Raw genomic sequence first — 13789 nt, forward strand, 5'->3', positions numbered from 1 at the left:
AGTACCATGGGGTATAGACGGGTCCACTAGGAGCCATGGGCACTATAGAAGTTTGATTGTGTGTGCTGCCTCCTCCCTCTATGCCCCTCCTACCAGACTCAAGTCTAGGAAACTGTGCCCGAGGAGACAGACATACTTTGAGAGAAGGATATAGATAAGGAAAGTGGTGAGATTTCGAACCAGCACAACCAGAACAAGAGGAAAGCCATGCTAACCAAACTTGCAAACAGGGACAGCAACAACTGAACCAAACAACCAAGTAACAGCGCAGGAAGAACAAAGCACCGGGCGGGCGCCCAGTATCCCCTATGGACTACAGGAAAAGGATTTGCCAGTAGGTAATTAAAATCCTATTCTCTCTTACGTCCGAGGGGATACTGGGAATCTATTTAGTACCGTGGGGAAGTGTCAAAGCTCCCAAAACGGGTGGGAGTGTGCTGAGGTTTCTGCAGAACTGACTGACCAAACTGAAGGTCCTCAGAGGCCATGGTATCGAACTTGTAAAACTTGGCAAACGTGTTCGAACCTGACCAAGTAGCTGCTCGGCAGAGCTGTAAAGACGAGACACCCCAGGCAGCCGCCCAAGAAGAACCCATCGACCTAGTAGAGTGGACTTGAACAGATTTCGGAATCAGCGACACTGCCGTGGAATACGCATGCTGGATAGTGAGCCTGAGCAGGACACCCAATTTTATTGGGATCATAAAGAACGAACACCAAGTCCGATTTTCTTCACATAGACCTTCAAAGCCCTTACGACATCCAAAGACTTTGAAGTAGCCGAGGCGTCCGTAACAGCCGGAACAACAATAGGATGATGTGAAACGTAGACACCACCTTAGGGAGAAATTGCTGACGAGTCCTGAGTTCAACTCTGTCCTTATGGAAAATTAAGTAGGGGCTCTGTCCTCATGGAAAATTAAATTGAGAGACAACGCCCCCAGCTCCGACACACGTCTTGCTAAAGCCAAGGCCAGCAGTGTGACGGTCTTCCACGTAAGATACTTTAAGTTTACCTCCTGTAACGGTTCAAACCAGTCTGATTGGAGGAACTGCAGCACCAAATTGAGATCCCAAGGTGCTGTGGGGGGCACACAGGGAGTTTGGGTGTGCAGAAAACCTTTCAAGAACATCTGGACTTCAGGGAGAGAAGCCAGTTGTTTCTGAAAGAAAATAGACAAGGCCAAAATCTGAACGTTTATGGAGCCTAGGCGTAGGCCCACATCCACTCCCAAATGCAGAAAAGTAGGAAACATCCCAGATGAAACTCCACTATAGAATACTGTCTGCTCTCACACCAAGAGACATAATTCTTCCAAACACGATGGTAATGTTTAGACATTACCCCCTTTCTGGCTTGGATCACAGAAGGCATTCAGAGTTGATCGCAGCAGCAAATTTTTTAGCAGTTGGGAAAAACCATGTGCACTGCAGGGGATGGGGGGCAGATATAACGTGCAGAGAGAGTTAGATTTGGGTGTGGTGTGTTCAAACTGAAATAAATTTAAATTGCAGTGTAAAAATAAAGCAGCCAGTATTTACCCTGCACAGAAACAAAATAATCCACCCAAAATTTAACTCTCTCTGCAAATGTTATATCTGCCCCACCTGCAGTGCATATGGTTTTGCCCAACTGCTAACAAATTTGCTGCTGCAATCAACTCTGAAGTATCCCCCATAGTCGGGATGACCTTCTCAGGAATCCCTCTCCTGGCTAGAATCAGCCGTTCAACTTCCATGCCGTTAAACGTAGCCGCAGTAAGTCTTGATAGACGAACAGGCCCTGTTGCAGAAGATCCTCTCGAAGAGGTAGAGACCACGGATCTTCGATCAGTATCTCGAGAAGATCCGCATACCAGGCCCTTCATCGCCAGTCTGTATCAATGAGGATTGCTTGAACCTTTTCTCTTTTTATTCTTTTTAGAATTCTTGGAATCAGAGGAATGGAAGGCAACAAGTACACCAGCTGGTAGACCCACGGAGATGTCAGGGCGTCTACCGCCGCTGCCTGTGGGTCCCTCGACCTGGAACAATACCGATTGAGCTTCTTGTTGAGTCGAGAGGCCATGTTGATTTGTGGATACCCCCACCGACGTGTCAACCACCAAAACACCTCCGGGTGGAGGCCCCATTTCCCCGAGTGCAGATATTGTCTGTTGAGGAAGTCTGCTTCCCAGTTGTCTACTTCCGGAATGAAGATCGCCAACAACGCCACGGCATGTTTTTCTGCCCAGAGCAGAATTCTTTATACCTCTGACATTATAGCTCTGCTTCTCGTCCCGCCCTGTCGGTTTATGTATGTTACCGCCGTCACATTGTCCAACCTGAATGGCCCGATTCTAAAGAAGAGATGAGGCCTGCAGAAGGGCGTTGTATATAGCCCTGAGTTCCAGGATGTTTATTGGAAGGACGACTTCCTGACTTGACCATCTTCCCTGAAACTGCAACCCCTGGGTGACTGCTCCCCAGTCGAATCCTTTGATGCATGTGAAGATGCGATCCAGACCATTTGTCCAACAGATCCAGCTGAAAGGGCCTTGCATGAAACCTTCCGTACTGAATTGCTTCGTAAGAAGCCACCCTTTTCCCCAGAAGGCGTATGCAGAGACGCACTGAGATTCAGGTCGGCTTCAAGATGGTGCAAACCGTCAACTGGATTTCCATTGCCTTTTCCAAGGGAATGAATACTTTCTGAGATCCTGTGTCCAATATCATTCCCAGAAACTGAAGCCTCTGCATTGGTTCTAGGTGACATTTTGACAGGTTCAGAATCCACCCATGATCCAGGAGTAGCCTGGTTGAGAGGGCAATGTTCTCCAACAGCAGTTTCCTGGACGGTGCCTTTCTCAGAAGATTGTCCAAGTACGGAACTATGTTCACTCCCTGTCTGCGGAGCAACCTCATCATCTCTGCCATCACCTTGGTGAAAACCCTCGGTGCCGTGGAGAGACCAAATGGCAGGGCCTGAAACTTTTAATGGCAGTCCTGCAGTGCAAACCGTAGATAATCCTGATGAGGCGGCCAGATCGGTATGTGAAGGTATGCATCCTTGACATCCAGACATGCTAGAAATCCCCCCCTTCTCCAGACCTGAGATTACCGCTCTCAACGACTGAATCTTGAATTTGAACACACGTAAGTACAGGTTCAATGACTTGAGGTTCAGAATTGGTCTTACGGAACCGTCCGGTTTCGGTACCATAAACAAGCTGGAATAGTAACCCTTGTTGTGTAGATGAGGTGGAACTGGAAAAATTACCTGGATCTGTAACAGTTTTTGAATGGCGTTGTGTAACTTTACTCTCTCCTCTTGTGAAACAGGTAAGCCTGATTTGAATAATCTGTGAGGTGGGAGCTCCTGGAACTCCAGTCTGTACCCCTGGGATATAAGGTCTATGACCCAGGGATCCTGGCACGAACCTGTCGAAATGTAACTGAAGAATTTTAGCTGGGCTCCCACCCTCATGTCTTCCAGGCATCGTGGTCCACCGTCATGCGGAAGGTTTTAAGGAAGCAGAGCCTGAACCCTGTTCCTGTGAACCAGCAGTCGCTGGTTTGCGTGGTTTACCTCTAGCACCTCTGGCTGTGGTAGAAGAACCTCTGGCCTTGCCCCAAAATTTGGCAGTCCGAAAGGACTGTAGATTAGGTCCTGAGTAGGCCTTCCTTGCTGGCGGAGCTGCAGAAGGTAGGTATGTGGACTTACCCGCAGTAGCTCCGGAGATCCATTTGTCAAGTTAATCTCCAAATAAGGCCTCTCCTGTAAAAGGTAGGCCTTCCACTCCTTTCCTGGAGTCCGTGTCAGCAGTCCACTGACGTAGCCATAATCCTCTGCGTGCCGACACTGCCATAGCTGTATTAAGCAAACCTATTTCTTTTATGGCTTCCACCATAAAATTAGCAGGGTCTTGTATACATTGCAGGAGCAAAATAATTTCCTCTTGAGGTAAGGTGTCTAACCCCTCAAGTAAATTACCTGACCATTTAGCAATGGCTTTTGTAATCCACTCACATGCTATTGTGGGTTTCTGGGCTACCCCGGGAGCAGTATGCAAAAATCTGAGTGTAGTCTCAATCTTGCGATCAGCCGCATCTTTTATGGAGGTTGCACCAGGCACAGATAGTACAATTTTACTTGAGAGCCTGGAGACGGATGTATCGGTGGATTTTCCCATTTTTTCCTATCCTCAGGAGGAAAATGAAAAGATGATAACAACCGCCTGGGAATTTTAAATTTCTTATCTGGATTGACCCACGGTTCTTCAAACAGGGTATTTAGCTCCTTTGACACAGGAAAAGTGGCTCAGGATTTTTTCTTAATATTAAAGTACAGTATGATTCCTCACTCTCCTCTGTCACCTTATCAGGGATATTTAGAACTTCTCTGATAGCATCTATGATACAATCTACACCCTGTGACAGAGTACCCTCCCCTACCTCTGTGTCCACCTCACCTTCCTCCATTTCTGACCCTTCATCATCAGAGTCAGAACGCAGTATATGGGCCAAGGTACGTTTTTGTGGACAAATGGTAGAGGAATGAGACGCTGGTCTGGGTACTGAGTTCTTTTTTTATAAACTCTTCCATAGACTGCCTTAAGTATTGCGTCTCTTTCTCATTACGAGATAATTTTGTAGAAATGCTGGAAATCATTCCCCTAATGTAGTCCAGCCATGCTGACATACTGCAGTAGTGACAGCACACACACAGGAAAAGGGCAAAAGCACAATTAACCCACAAAGAGCCCTTCCAGAGAGACACAAAGAGAGTATGGAACCAGCACATTATCGCTAATGCCAAGCTTAGACGGATCGCAGACTAAGTACCTAGATTAGGGACTTAGGGGCAGATGTATTAACCTGGAGAAGGCATAAGGAAGTGATAAACCAGTGATATGTGCAAGGTGAGAAAGGCACCAGCCAATCAGATCCTAACTGTTAATTTACATATTGGAGCTGATTGGCTGGTGCCTCTCACCTTGCACATATCACTGGTTTATCACTTCCTTATGCCTTCTCCAGGTTAATAATCTGCCCCTTAGTACACTAGTAATCGCTCCCCCCCTGCTATGATCCCCTGCTACCGCTGAGGTAAACTGGAGGCTTTCCGGAGAAGCTGAGCGTTCCTGTAAGTCAGCGTCTGTGTCAGCTGCTGTAGGGAAAATGGCGCTGGTGAGCTGCTGGGTCCGCTCATGGTGAAGCCCCACCCCTTGAATGGCACGCAGTCTTCCCGCTCTTTTTTATACCCCCCCCCATAACAAACTTAGAAAGTAAATGCAGAAAACTCTTCAGGAGCTTCCAGAGACGTGACCGGCTCCTCCGGGCACATTTTCTAAACGGAGTCTGCTAGGAGGGGCATAGAGGGAGACGTCAGCACACACAATCAAACTTCTATTGTGCCCAAAGCTCCTAGTTGACCCATCTATACCCCATGGTACTAAATGGATTCCCACTATCCCCTAGGACAGTGGTTCTCAAACTCGGTCCTCAGGACCCCACACAGTGCATGTTTTGCAGGTAACCCAGCAAGTGCACAGGTGTATTAATTACTCACTGACACATTTTAAAAGGTCAGCAGGTGGAGTTAATTATGTCACTTGTGATTCTGTGAGGAAACCTGCAAAACATGCACCGTGTGGGGTCCTGAGGACCGAGTTTGAGAACCTGTGCCCTAGGACATAAGACAAATAAACCTATCCAAGGCGTATGCTGACAATCAGTAAAACAGTTAAACGATGGTCAGTGACAGGGTTATAGAGATCAGCAAATGGGCCATCCTTCCATCACTGGCACACTGGAGTGGGTTTAATAATCACTGCAGCCTTTGTCCCTCTACATACTCCTCTGTTCACTTTTTTTTTTTACAAATTCATGTAATGCAATAACCACCCAAATTACATCTCCTGATGACCCACAGCTATCTATCTAATGTACTGCAGATAGTGCTGAGTGGGTGGAAACATAATAAGCCCACCATAGGAGAATATAACCTGAGCACATCACTTTGCATCATCAGCTTGCACCTCTGACTATACCTTGTTTGTGAAGTGAAACGCCAAATAGAAGATGCAGAAGGAGAGACCCACGGCGGGTCCCCTGTAATACATCTGTCACCGCATTACGTAGCAGCTGGACTTCACCTCCTCCCTATAATAACCATGATCATCATGGTTATTTCTATCAAGGAAGAGATGAGTTGGAGGCGGCCATGACAGGGCCACGTAGCTGTACAGATTCTCCAATCAGCTTCGAGCGTCACTCTCCCGGTCCGCCCCCTAACGGAGAGACACGGACAGCCGTAGTCCCTCCCACTCCGTACTGGTTTTGTGTGCGCTCTGCGCTGTCACCTGTCATCATCGTGTCTGACATATTAACACAGTGTTATTGGTACCGAGTACAGTGAAGGGCGCACGTAATACATAATATAGATCTCGATGGGGTGCTACAATTCCCATTATAAGATGCGTTATTATCATGTATTCTGTGTGGTTTATTTGCTTTTTATATTTGCCTACTTAATATTGAGCCCTGTGCATTATAGCAAATGTTCACAAAAAAGAAACAAGGTAAGTTCATATGCGCATGTTTTGTTTTTGTGAACAATTACAAATACACTGATAGTAAATAATACAGATAATTTGGGAAGCGATTTATAGAAGACACAATGGTGGTCATTCCGAGTTGTTCGCTCGGTAAATTTTTTCGCATCGCAGCGATTTTCCGCTTAGTGTGCATGCGCAATGTCCGCACTGCGACTGCGCCAAGTAAATTTGCTATGCAGTTAGGTATTTTACTCACGGTTTTTTCTTCGGTCTGGTGATCGTAATGTGATTGACAGGAAGTGGGTGTTTCTGGGCGGAAACAGGCCGTTTTATGGGTGTGTGCGAAAAAACGCTACCGTTTCTGGGAAAAACGCGGGAGTGGCTGAAGAAACGGAGGAGTGTCTGGGCGAACGCTGGGTGTGTTTGTGACGTCAAACCAGGAACGACAAGCACTGAACTGATTGCAGATGCCGAGTAAGTCTGGAGCTACTCAGAAACTGCTAAGAGGTGTGTGGTCGCAATTTTGAGAATCTTTCGTTCGCAATTTTAAGAAGCTAAGATTCACTCCCAGTAGGCGGCGGCTTAGCGTGTAGCTTGCGAGCGAACAACTCGGAATGAGGGCCAATATCAGGGCCAGAATAAAACTGGCGTGGGATATGTCTTTGATATCAAATGTTGGAAAGAGTGGACTATATAACATGCATAAAACTATTGGTTTTGTTATGCAGTTGGTTAATAATACTGAGAAATAGTGACATTTCCAGGGAAAGAAATGGTCAGAGATAATTGTTATATGGCGCCACAAGAGATCTGCAGCCCCCAATTACAGAGTACGTAAACAGTTGAAGACAATATAGGACAAGTACAGGGTACATAAAAGCTACAGTCTGGTATGGAGCTGCCAATGAGAGTGACAGACGGAGGCCGCAAAGGGTGATGAGGACAGCTGAAAAGATTGTTGAGACTGACCTTCCTCCCGTCCAGGAATTATACCAGTCAAGGGTCAGGAAGCAAGCGGAGAAAATCGTGGCAGATATGCAGCACCCAGGTCACAAACTGTTTGAACTGCTTTCATCAGGCAGACGCTACAGGTCCATTCCCGCAAAGTCTACCGGATCCATTAAAAGCTTCTTCCCACTAGCTGTCCACCAGCTGAACAATATATAAAAATTCTAACATGTATATTATGTCTAATATGTCGAGTCTATCGTACAGTTGCAATGTGCAGTATGAACTCATACGTGTAATGTTTGTATGCTATGTTTTTCCCCCTTCTTATGCTATGTTTCTGTAGTGGGGTACACTGGTAGTCCACGGGGAATAACATCAGGGTGTAGAGTTGGATCTTGATCCGAGGCACCAACAGGCTAAAGCTTTGACTGTTCTCAGGATGCCTTGCACCGCCTCCTCTATAACCCCGCCTCCAGGCACTGGCGCTCAGTTTGTAAGTTGGTGCCTGCAGTGCAGGCAGCTAACAGGGAGGGCTGCGCTAGGCAGCCCTGGAAAGAGCTTTTCTAAAGAAAGAAGACTTCACCTTCCCCAGCGGCGCTGTATACTCCCGCGTCCTCGTTGCCGGGTACTTACAGCAGAGGCGCTCCGGCTTTATCAGGCACACACCCGCCGCTGCTCTCCGGGATCGCGTGGCCGCAAGTTCAGGGAGGAGGTAAGAGGGTCCCCCAGACGGGACCCGCCAAAATCGCAATCCGGCGCGGTCTCCGGAGACGGACCGCGCCGCTGGCATGGACACTGTGGCCTTGCAGGGACCACATTATATCCACCAGGGCAAGGGGCACAGGTCGGATTTACTAAAATCCATTTGATATAGGCCCCGCAGTACCCAGTGGTGAAGTCCAGCAGAGGGGATAAGGCTCTGACCTGTAGCCCCTCCCCCAGCCCAAGGCGCCATTTACTGCAAATGTTCCCGCTCTGGAGCTGCCTCCCTCACTTCCTGTCAGCGTTTGGGCGCTATTACACAGAGCTGTGTTGATCTAGGACTGCTGGACATTGTCTCCTCTGTAAAGCCGCCTGTCTCATCAGAGCTGTAGTCACGGCGCCGCGGTCTTCATACCTCTCCGGGCACGCTGGGTCTCCGTGCGGCCGTCCTCGCTGGCGGGTCCCCGGCGTCCGGCGCTCCGTCTAGCAGGCCTCCACGTCCGACGTCCTCGGGAGCTGCGGGTGGCGTCATCGGCCCGTCCTCCAATCAGGCCCTGGCGGGAAGTTTAAATTCAGACGCCGGGCAGTGCTCCGGCGCCTGAGTATCATCGTTCAACTGTACCTGTGATCTCCAGTGCTCCGTGCCTCCAGCACATCCGTGCCTCCAAGCACCTCCGTGCCTCCAAGCACCTCCGTGCCTCCAAGCACCTCCGTGCCTCCAGCACATCCGTGCCTCCAAGCACCTCCGTGCCTCCAGCACCTCCGTGCCTCCAAGCACCTCCGTGCCTCCAAGCACTTCCGTGCCTCCAGCACCTCCGTGCCTCCAAGCACTTCCGTGCCTCCAGCACCTCCGTGCCTCCAAGCACCTCCGTGCCTCCAACACCTCCGTGACTCCAAGCACCTCCGTGCCTCCAGCACCTTCGTACCTCCGTGCCTCCAAGCACCTCCGTGCCTCCCAGCACCTTCGTGATTTACCAGCACCTGTCAAGTTCTCTCTTTCAGGAGACCTTCAGCGTCCGCACGTGCCTCCTGTCCGCCGATCAGATCCTGCATGAGGAAGACTTACATCCGGCCATCTCTGCTGCGGCCCAGTTGCGGTTCCACTTCCCGGTCATCGGAAGAAACCCCGAGTCCACAACCTCCTCAAACCAGGTCAGTGATAGTATACTCAGGCCCCATGGACCCGGGGAATCGGAACACGGACTCAAGTGCCATCCAGGACCTGGCTTCCCGAGTACAAAGTCAGGAAGCGGCACAAGGTTAGGTGATGCAGTACCTCCAGGAGTTGTCCGGACGTCTGGATCAGATTCAGGCGTCTCTAGCCTCAGTAATTCCGGCACCAGTTCCGGTAGCTGCACCACTTGCCACCTCCAGCAATGTCCAACCATCGGCTGGTGCCACTCCGCGCCTTCAGCTGCCTACGCCATCCCGTTACAATGGGAATCCTAAGAATTGTCGTGGTTTCTTAAACCAATGCGAGGTACATTTCGAGCTACTAGCTCACAACTTTCCTACAGACCGGTCCAAGGTAGCATATATTATTTCTCTGCTGGAAGGATCTGCCTTGGACTGGGTGTCTCCATTATGGGAACGTTCTGATTCACTGGTTTCCAATTACTCCGAATTCATCACGTCTTTTCGACGAATTTTTGACGAGCCCGGCAGGATGACCTCGGCCTCTTCTGACTTACTCCGCATCCGTCAAGGCTCCCGATCCGTGGGTCAGTATGTGGTTCATTTCCAAACCATTGCCTCTGAACTTCGTTGGAATAATGAGGCTCTGAGAGCTGCTTTCTGGAACGGTCTTTCTGATCGCCTGAAGGACGAGTTGGTCACTCGAGAGCTTCCGGATTCTTTCGAGGAATTGATCTCCCTCTGTGTCAAGGTAGATCTCCGGATGCAGGAACGTGGAGGAGAACGTAGTCGATCGGATCGTTCTAGGTTCCGGCTTCCTCCTGCAAGGCAAGCGGTGGGTCCAAGTCCAGACGAACCCATGCAGATTAACCGATCCCGATTGTCCCCGGAGGAGCGGCAACGTCGTCATGAGGGTAAGCTCTGCCTGTACTGCGGAGCTGCGGGTCACTTCATCAAGTCCTGCAAATCCCGTCCGGGAAACGAGAAGGCCTAGCTTGTTCCGGAGGAGTCAAGTTGGGGGTTACGACCAAATCTTCTCCCACTTCGGACTGTTTGCTTCCTGTAACGTTAATCACCAAGGCCACTTCCAAGTCTTTTGAAGCCCTGTTGGACTCTGGAGCTGCGGGGAATTTCGTTTCTTCCCTCTGTGTTCAAAGCCTGAATTTGGAAGTACGGTCCATCGAACGGCCTATTTCCTTGACAGCCATCAATGGTACTAGGATATCCAAGGGTATCATAACAGAACGCACGGTTCCAGTTAAACTACAGGTCGGGGCTCTACATCAAGAATACTTGGAGTTCCTGGTGATCCCGGAAATGCATCACAATCTGGTTCTCGGAATACCTTGGCTCAAAAGTCACAATCCCCATATCGATTGGAAGACCGCACAGATTCGGTCTTGGGGTTCTTTTTGTCACGTTAACTGTCTCACCCCTGTTTGTCCGCTTCGTGTTTCTTCTAAGGTGGAGGAGGAACCTATTCCAGAGGCATACCAAGAATTTAGAGATGTGTTTTCGGAACAAGCAGCCGACCAGTTACCACCCCATAGAGCTTGGGACTGCTCCATTGACCTTATCCCTGGAAAAATGCCGCCTCGGGGTCGCATTTATCCTCTGTCTCTCCCAGAGACACAGGCTATGTCTGACTATATCAAAACCAATCTTCACAAGGGATTCATCCGCCCCTCTACTTCCCCGGCTGGAGCGGGCTTTTTCTTCATGAAAAAAAAGGACGGAGGGTTAAGACCATGTATCGACTACCGCGGCTTAAATGATATTACCATCAAAAATAAATACCCCTTGCCTCTAATCACAGAGTTATTTGATAGAGTTCGTGGTGCCCATGTTTTTTCCAAGCTCGATTTGAGGGGGGCCTATAACCTTATACGCATCAGAGAGGGAGATGAATGGAAAGGATATGGTCCTGAGGAGAGAAGTTGGATAAAGGCTTCTGAGGTCTCGGCTCCTCGACTAGTCCGGATCTTCCATGCTAGACATCCTACGAAGCCGGGAAAGTGTCCAGGGGCCACTCCTAGAGGAGGGGGTACTGTCACGGCGCCGCAGTCTTCATACTTACCTCTCCAGGCGCGCTGGGTCTCCGTGCGGCCGTCCTCGCTGGCGGGTCCCCGGCGTCCGGCGCTCCGTCTAGCAGGCCTCCACGTCCGACGTCCTCGGGAGCTGCGGGTGACGTCATCGGCCCGTCCTCCAATCAGGCCCTGGAGGGAAGTTTAAATTCAGACGCCGGGCAGTGCTCCGGCGCCTGAGTATCATCGTTCAACTGTACCTGTGATCTCCAGTGCTCCGTGCCTCCAGCACATCCGTGCCTCCAAGCACATCCGTGCCTCCAAGCACCTCCGTGCCTCCAAGCACCTCCGTGCCTCCAGCACCTCCGTGCCTCCAAGCACCTCCGTGCCTCCAAGCACTTCCGTGCCTCCAGCACCTCCGTGCCTCCAAGCACCTCCGTGCCTCCAACACCTCCGTGCCTCCAAGCACCTCCGTGCCTCCAGCACCTCCGTGCCTCCAAGCACCTCCGTGCCTCCAGCACCTTCGTACCTCCGTGCCTCCAAGCACCTCCGTGCCTCCCAGCACCTTCGTGATTTACCAGCACCTGTCAAGTTCTCTCTTTCAGGAGACCTTCAGCGTCCGCACGTGCCTCCTGTCCGCCGATCAGATCCTGCATGAGGAAGACTTACATCCGGCCATCTCTGCTGCGGCCCAGTTGCGGTTCCACTTCCCGGTCATCGGAAGAAACCCCGAGTCCACAACCTCCTCAAACCAGGTCAGTGATAGCTGTGCATTTACAGGACACTTAAGTATTCTACATGTCGTTTAGACAGTGTTAGTTAAGAAAGAGAAAATTACTACAAGGATATTTCAGGACAAGTACCCTGTGATATACATCCAGTATTTACTGTGCATTGTTATATCTGTATACATATACAGCTCTACTTAGTATTGCTAGTCCAGTGCAGTTTTATTGTTGTTGTAATAATTTCTGCATTGTACATGTGACTGTGTGTGCCAGTAGCTGCTGTGTGGTTCCTATTCCGTGTATCTGACACATGTTGCTATCCCTATTGTGCGAGTCAAATTATTTTCTAACAAATTTAAAATGCCAGCTCTATTATATACTGTGGACGCCTGCGCATCTTATTACCATGTGCTATGAATGTGCGCTATACATCGCAAAAACACTACATCCCATAAGAGAAAACAATACACCCACTCATCTGAGTTCCAAAGCTCATTGATGTATATATTTGTTATTAAAAGGATATGTATTCAATATATCACAATGTACAGTATATATATATAGTTACATGGTTACAGTTTATACAGTAAGCAGTTATTACAAACTAATTAAAATACAGACACGGCCAGGAATACATCACCATCTCCCTCAATGCACTTTATAATCGCTCCAGTTCCTCCATCTTTAGCTGTGTTACTCCAGCTAACAGCAGCAAACTATTACCAACAATCCATCTCGCTCAGCATCTGGGACAAAAAGGGCCATGTGTGTGTGTGTGTGTGTGTGTGTGTGTGTGTGTGTGTGTGTGTGTGTTCAGCAATACACTGAGAGTTGGGGGCGTGCACAGGTCTCTTTTTATTAGTCTAGGGGAGGGAACTTTCTCATTCATGATGAGTCATTGGTCAGTTCATATGCAAGCCTTGAAGACATCAAAAGGGCTGGCCTGAGTTTCCTGTCCACATGCCTTAAATGGAATGTACTTTGTCCTATTCAGAATTGTGGCTTTATATTCCTACATTCAATCATAACTACTCATTGCAATGTGCTACAATCTAACCACAGGCACCAAATTAACACACTCATTAATCTGGTTACTTTGACACCAAGCACGACATGTCCATCTTGGTCCGCTCCAATAATACACATACATGACGTTACTCCATTATATAATTTAAAATCTTATGATGTCTGGTGCTTGGTATGTTCAATTTATGTGCTGTATGAAATATGTGTTGAATATATCTTTGTGGCATGTCTGTGTAAATGCGTATGTTACCATATATTGCGGTGCGCGCTGTGCGTATTCGCAAGTATAGCGACTCATAATGTGTGGAGTCTGTATGTTCTCTCTATGTAATATTTTTGACTTCGACAGTCCACCATTTGGCAGTAAACAATAACTGCCATAAATTATTGACATAAGAAAAATATTTCAAACAATAATCGGTGACCTAGACACAAGTATGTATTAATTTCGCAAATCAGACATTTGACTATATTTGGGGAAGACAAGGAGGAGAACGAGACATCCTCTATATGCACTCGGCGGTCACGGGACCACTGGTTGGGTGTGGGACAACATTCAACCTATAGAGTGCTGGGACAGTGCTATGGCCCATAATGTCTGATTTGAACGAACATTTCACACATACATGTACCTACGTCTTTGTACACTGATGTTCGGATTCGATTGAGGTTCTGCTGGGTAGAG

General features: G+C 48.8%; 1 protein-coding gene across 2 annotated transcripts in view; it reads right to left on the minus strand.

Moving 5' to 3' along the window:
• Positions 1-6311, minus strand: part of TMEM241 (transmembrane protein 241) — a 381772-nt gene extending 375461 nt beyond the window's left edge. Inside the window, exon 1 of one of the 2 annotated variants that reach the window (XM_063923592.1) lies at positions 6033-6311. In XM_063923592.1, the coding sequence (XP_063779662.1) occupies positions 6033-6104 (72 nt within the window). In that variant the 5' untranslated portion in view covers positions 6105-6311. The remainder of the gene's footprint in view (positions 1-6032) is intronic. The other variant, XM_063923591.1, reaches the window with a different exon arrangement.
• Positions 6312-13789: the final 7478 nt, after the last annotated feature.

The sequence above is a fragment of the Pseudophryne corroboree genome, chromosome 5 (genome assembly GCF_028390025.1).
Source record: "Pseudophryne corroboree isolate aPseCor3 chromosome 5, aPseCor3.hap2, whole genome shotgun sequence".
Lineage (NCBI taxonomy): Eukaryota > Metazoa > Chordata > Amphibia > Anura > Myobatrachidae > Pseudophryne > Pseudophryne corroboree.